The sequence below is a fragment of the Rhea americana genome, unplaced genomic scaffold (assembly GCF_003343005.1).
Source record: "Rhea americana isolate MKP2758 unplaced genomic scaffold, rheAme1 scaffold_192, whole genome shotgun sequence".
NCBI classification, from domain to species: domain Eukaryota; kingdom Metazoa; phylum Chordata; class Aves; order Rheiformes; family Rheidae; genus Rhea; species Rhea americana.
This window is the reverse complement of record NW_028186061.1, coordinates 976,193-981,769: the sequence shown is the minus strand read 5'-3', so window position 1 is coordinate 981,769 and position 5,577 is coordinate 976,193. Positions and strand designations below refer to the sequence as shown.

The 5,577-nt window shown below is 38.8% G+C and overlaps 1 protein-coding gene across 5 annotated transcripts in view; it reads left to right on the top strand.

Moving 5' to 3' along the window:
- The first annotated feature begins 1,567 nt into the window (after positions 1–1,567).
- Positions 1,568–5,577, top strand: part of SNAP47 (synaptosome associated protein 47) — a 28,433-nt gene continuing 24,423 nt past the window's right edge. For 2 of the 5 annotated variants that reach the window (XM_085302777.1, XM_085302779.1), the window contains exons 1-2: positions 1,568–1,815; positions 2,241–2,267. In XM_085302777.1, coding sequence (XP_085158903.1) covers positions 1,656–1,815; positions 2,241–2,267 — 187 coding nt within the window. In that variant the 5' untranslated portion in view covers positions 1,568–1,655. Of the gene's footprint in view, positions 1,816–2,240; positions 2,268–2,808; positions 2,824–3,570; positions 3,700–5,577 lie in introns of those variants that run through there. The other 3 variants (XM_085302778.1, XM_085302780.1, XM_085302781.1) reach the window with 3 other exon arrangements.

The following is a 5,577-nucleotide window of genomic DNA, read 5'->3' as shown; positions in this document are numbered from 1 at the left end:
AGGTGGGGGGGTGTCGGGCGTGGGGGAGGGGTGACAGGCCTAGGCATGGGGGAGGGGCGGGTGGAGGAAGTAGGGGGAGGAAATTGGGAGGGATCTGGCCTAGGCTTGAGAAAGACGTGCAGATTTGGGGGGGGGTGGGTAATCTGGGTAGTGTTGTGGAAGGGAGGTTTGGCCTAATTCTGGGGATGGGCTGAAGAGGAGGGAAATGGGGGCCAGGGTGAGGTCTGGCATAGAAGTGATGGAGTGAGGAGGATTTTGGAGAGCTAACCTAGTCCTGGAGAAGGAGGTAGGGTGGGACAAGGGGGCAGGCAGGATGTCATCTGGTGTTGAGAAATACTGGGGAAAGCTCTGGGTGCAGGGAGGTGACTGGGTAGTCCTTGGCATGGGAAGGAAGAAGACTGTCTTTTCTCTACAGGGAGAAAATAGAAAAGGATGGAAAGCTCTTTGTGGTAGGAGGGAGGTCCAGCTTGGGATGAGCAGCTACAAGGAAAGGAGCAGTGAGACCTGGAGAGAGTGGGAGGGCAGATGAGGGTCCATCCTTGAGATGGAGTGGGGACACTTTGGGGGCAGAGAGGAGCAAAGTTTGGAGAGTGTAGCTGTGTCCATGTTTTGGGCTGGAGCAGCTGGTTAGATTAAATCGTAAGACTGATGAGGTTTAGCTTGAATGCTGTAGGAGCAGGTATAGGTTAAGGGGTGGGAATTGGGGCAGTCCTATTTAAAACAAACAAACGAAAAGCCCTCTAAAAATTAGTTGTTGATGTCCTTCTGCTTTGCGTTGATCTGTCTGGGGTACTTTTAATCCATACTTGGGAGGGACAGGTGAGAGAACTCCCTCAGTCTGGAGCCATTCGCTGATACTGGGAGTCTGTACGATTAAAGGTTTTCTTGCTTTATTTTTTTTATGTTTTTTATTTTTTTGTGTGTTTGTGGATCTGTTGGTCTTTTGTTATTGAGGGAGTTGAATCTTTCCTTGTGTCATAGTAAAGAAATACTGTGAATCCTCTCTTGCTGCTCGTCTTGGAGTGTCGCCTTTGAATACTTCATGTCTTATAGAGTGTCTGGGAGAATCATGACATTAGAAGCTTGTTGGGGCGTCTTGTTAGACCTTTGCTTAAAAAGGAAGAGGAAGTCATTTATCAGGCTTTATAAACATATCTATTATGGGGGTGATTGAGCTCACAGAGATGTTAGGCTGATTATTTGCCAGATGGTAGTGTTTCAGAGTAAAGTCAAAGATACTGACTGTAAAGAAAGTTCAGGCATGAAGAAGAGCAAAAAATAAATACCAAAACATCACAAACATGTATCGAAAGCAAATGTGGGTTGTTAAGCAGATAATTAACAGTGACAGATGAATCTATGACTGAATTCTGAAAGCTCTGAGATAGATGCATTGCAAAGAGATCATTTTTCTGCATGCAGGTTGACAGTGCACCTTAGCAGTGTATGTAGGAGCATCTTCTCACACCTGAGGCACTTAGTAATACTTAGTTTCATTAAATGATCTCAAAGCACTTTGCAAGAGAAGATGAGTCACCTTCTTTTTATAGAAGCAGACACAGAGCTATGTATTAGCTACAGAATTTATATAATGTAGTGACGCAGCCGGAAATATAATCCAGATCGTTTTGCTTCTACTCCAAAGTTCTTGCTATATGCTGCTGTGTGAAACTGTCTATGGTGCGACGTTCAGTCTGACGTGTCAAAAAGGCAAGCTTTTGCTCAAAAAAGAGGTGATTCGCAGATTACAGCAGGACGTTGATGATGTATCCATGTTCAGTAGCCCAGATTGGGAGAGAATATCTATGCCAGCAGGTCTGTAGACAAACATGTTAGGCAAAAACATACTTCTGTAGCAAATTTGAATGAATTCATGGTGAAATTATTTAGATCTTCCATCCTTTTTCACCGCACACCTGGGAAACCTGTTTAAGGACTGTAATCCTCTGAAGTTTATAAATCTATTCTAAACTATGATTATAAGTAATTTAAAGCCTTTTTTTCTCTGCCTCTCTAGTCCTTTAGATTGCATTGCTTCGTTTCCTTTGCTTTCATTTCCACTTTTCCTTTCTGCATTGTGTTTTTCAGCTAGCAGTTGTCCTCCTCTCTACCTCTGACCTTCTGTTTTGCTAAGCTAAATAAGCTGTGTTTCTTTTAGCTAAGCTTTCTGTTTCTGGATTGTCCCAGAAGCCCTTATTCACATCCATTTGTTGACCTCTGTTTTTTTCTCCTGTGTGCAGGTACTGGAATGGTATGTGTTTTTCCAGGTGAGGCTTTGTCAGTGTTTTACAAAACCATGAATGCTTCATGTCTTGTCGTGTCAAGCACTCTTAGCTGTGTTTTAGGAGGAGTAGAATGGAGACTGATATAATGCTGAACTACAAGTGGTGGGGGTCAAAATAGTATTATTGGTGGAGCAAGGGAGAGATCCTGAATTTCTGGTAATAATTCCTTATCCTAATACAACGGTGTAAGTGTCAGAAAGTCTGTAGTTCAGAGTTTCTGAAATATGGTTATCAAAGTTTAGAAAATATAAGGAAAAAATATTACTTTGATTTTGAAGGACAGTACCTGAGCTATTTGGTGTTTAGCAATTAATTTACTGTTTGTGTCAGTGATGAAGTTGGTGTTACTGCTAACTTTGCCTTTCTTTGCACAGGTCAAGTATAACGAGGCGTTTTTGGTGTAGGTTCCGTGCTGGCTAATATGAGAGAAGCATAAGCAAGGGTCCTTCTTTGTAAAAGGCAAAGCACTGCCAGTAGACGAGAAAACAAAGTTTCTTTGAGATTGACTCAAGGAGAATAGAGTTACAAAAGTAATAGGGTAAGAGTGGTTTTTAGCAGCTGAGAAGCTATAATCACAGTTTAGTACTTCAGAAATTTTTAAGCAGTAATGTACGAGTGTCACATTTAAAGTTCATACTTAATGACATTTTCCAGCTAGCTTCAGAAGGTTGTGTGATGTTTTTCTTTTTAATTTTTATTTTTTTATTTTAGTCAGGTTTCTCACTTATTTTAATCAGACTACTTGAAGTCTTGTGTTAAATTATAGTATATTGCTGAATGCTCTTAAACAATAGCTATGTTCTATAGCATTGCTGGCTATTTTTATCATTGAGTGGAATCATTCTTGCGTCTCCTTATGTGCATTTACATGTCTTCAATGTTCACGTTTCATCTCTGAGAAAGGAAAGAGTTGTGCAGATTTGATAGCAATTAAAGCATCATTATATTGGAATATATGTGATGGAACAATGAATTGCTTTAATTATGAAATAGATCTTTGCTTGGAAATTCTGGCCTCAGGCACAGAAAGAAGCTGACTGTCAGGCTGAGCTCTCAGGTGAGTCAAAAGTCCTATGACCCAAGGCAAGCATACATATATATACACAGGTCAAGTGCCTGCTTCTTTTAGTCTACTGGAGTGAGAAGACTTGTTCTTGTGTCCGTGATTTAACATACCTTCTCTATTTTTTTATATATACTTTTTTTGCCAACAGGCATAGTGGTATTTTCTTTCCTTTTATTTTTTTTATTTTATTTTTTTTTTTTTTGCTTTAGCTGCAGTTTTTTACCCTCTCTTTAGCACTTTGAAGAGAAAGCAATATAGAAACTTCTCCCTGCACATTGCACATGGATAGTCCTATAAGGATAACAGCCTCTGAAAGGCTCCCTGAGAACGTGGTGTCTGTGGGCAGAGGTAAGGAAATTGCCATATGGTTTAGAAAGATGTTTGTATGGTTCAGTTGTGAGACTGCACCAGGCATTAGTACTTTAAAGCCTTAAAGATAGCCTTAATATTTTAAAGCCCTAACAAAAGTTGAGTCACTTGTTTGTTTAAAATTTCTCCTTCCCTCCCTAGTACAGCTGTGCCTTGCTGGAGGTTGATATTGCTGTTAGAAAGGACTAGGAGTTGTTTTTCAAATGGCATTATGTTCTGCTGTGCCTGTCCCAGCAGTGGGTATTGGAAAGCCTGCATTTGGTTCCAGCTTTTCCTTGTGGTCTTGTGTGTGACGTATAATCTTTTGATGCCTCTATTTCATTGTTATTTGTAAATCCTTGGGGCTATGGCTTGTTGAGACTTTTGGAGACTGCTGGAAGTACCAAAGTCGCACAGGACAGACAAAAAGCTTGTTAGCTATTTTATATGGGCTGGGACACTACTGCTTTACTGAATCTGATACACTGGTGGATTTTTATGGGTTTGGTGGGGGCTCTTTCACTGAAATTATTTTGCCCTTACAATATATTTAGGATATAAGGAGTCTGAGGGTACAACACAAGATGTTTTCTTTGGCTTAGTGTCTGATGGCTGTCATACCGTCGTTAGTAATATTTCTGAGGGAGAAGCTGAACATGGTGTGTCAGCGTATATACTGCTTTAAAAACAGACTTGCTGTCAGTCTCAAATGTTTGAGTATATAATGTTGGTGAAGGGGTGTAATATCTCTGATTTATAAAAATATTTTACAAAACTGAAGGGATTACAGTTGACCTGAACTCTACACAGCTTTAAGCAGTTAAACCTAATCTAAAATTATAATTTGTAGCTCTTGATTAATGAAGCTGTAGCACTAAGATTTATTTTTAACTGTCACTGGTCTTGATTTTAATAATAATATGACTTTTGTTGTTGCTTAAACTGATGTAGTGGTCAGTGATAGTAACATAAGGTGTACTATTATAAGCACTTAACTGTGTATCCGTATTGGAAGCTTTTTTCCACTTGAAGTATCTTGCAAAAGCCCCTGTTCTGCTAATTGCAGTTTTGGAATCCCACTACTAATATTTCTTCCTTTACAGTCACATCTGACTGATTGTTTAAAAAGTATTTTTTTCTGTTTATGTTTTTATGTGAACAACTTTTTTTCTTCAGTGTAGCAAAAGAAAGTAACCTTTAAACAGATGTTACAATCATTGGCTACCTACAAAACCCAGACTGGGAAAACAAAAATGTCGTCAGATCTGTCTGATCTAACCTCACGATATTAGAGAAAATTATGTTTCTTTTTTTTAGATGGAGGAATTTAGGCAAGCACTTTTACCTGTTTCTCCAAACTATGCAGCAAATAATTGATAAAGCTATTAGAAATTATATTTGCTAGAACTTGTCATTGTTTTGTTGACTCTAACTACTTTTTTAAATTGATTTTTTTCTGGGCTTTCCCCTCACTCTGGTGGCCCATGGTATGGTGAGAGGTCTCTCTTTCCAGAATATGACGTAGCGTGAGTAGTCCTTATTTCAGTAATGATGAAGTTTTAAATATGTGTGATTAAAATGAGTCGTTGGAACTAGGCCCTGTGTTAGCAAGGTCTATTTAAGGAGTGCGTGCAAATGTGTGAATTTGAGTGTTCATTAATGATGCAGCAGTCAGAAAGCACTAAGAGATCTTCAGAGTGTGCTTTAGGTTATTTGCACCACTGCTACTTGAAAAAGCACTATTAGCTTTTTCTTTTTTCTTTTCTTTTCTTTTCTTTTCTTTTTTCTTTTTTTCTTTTTCTTTTTTTTTTTTTTTTTTTTTTTTTTTTTTTTTTTTTTTTTTTTGTGTTTGAACCTTCTATTCCATAACTGCTTCTG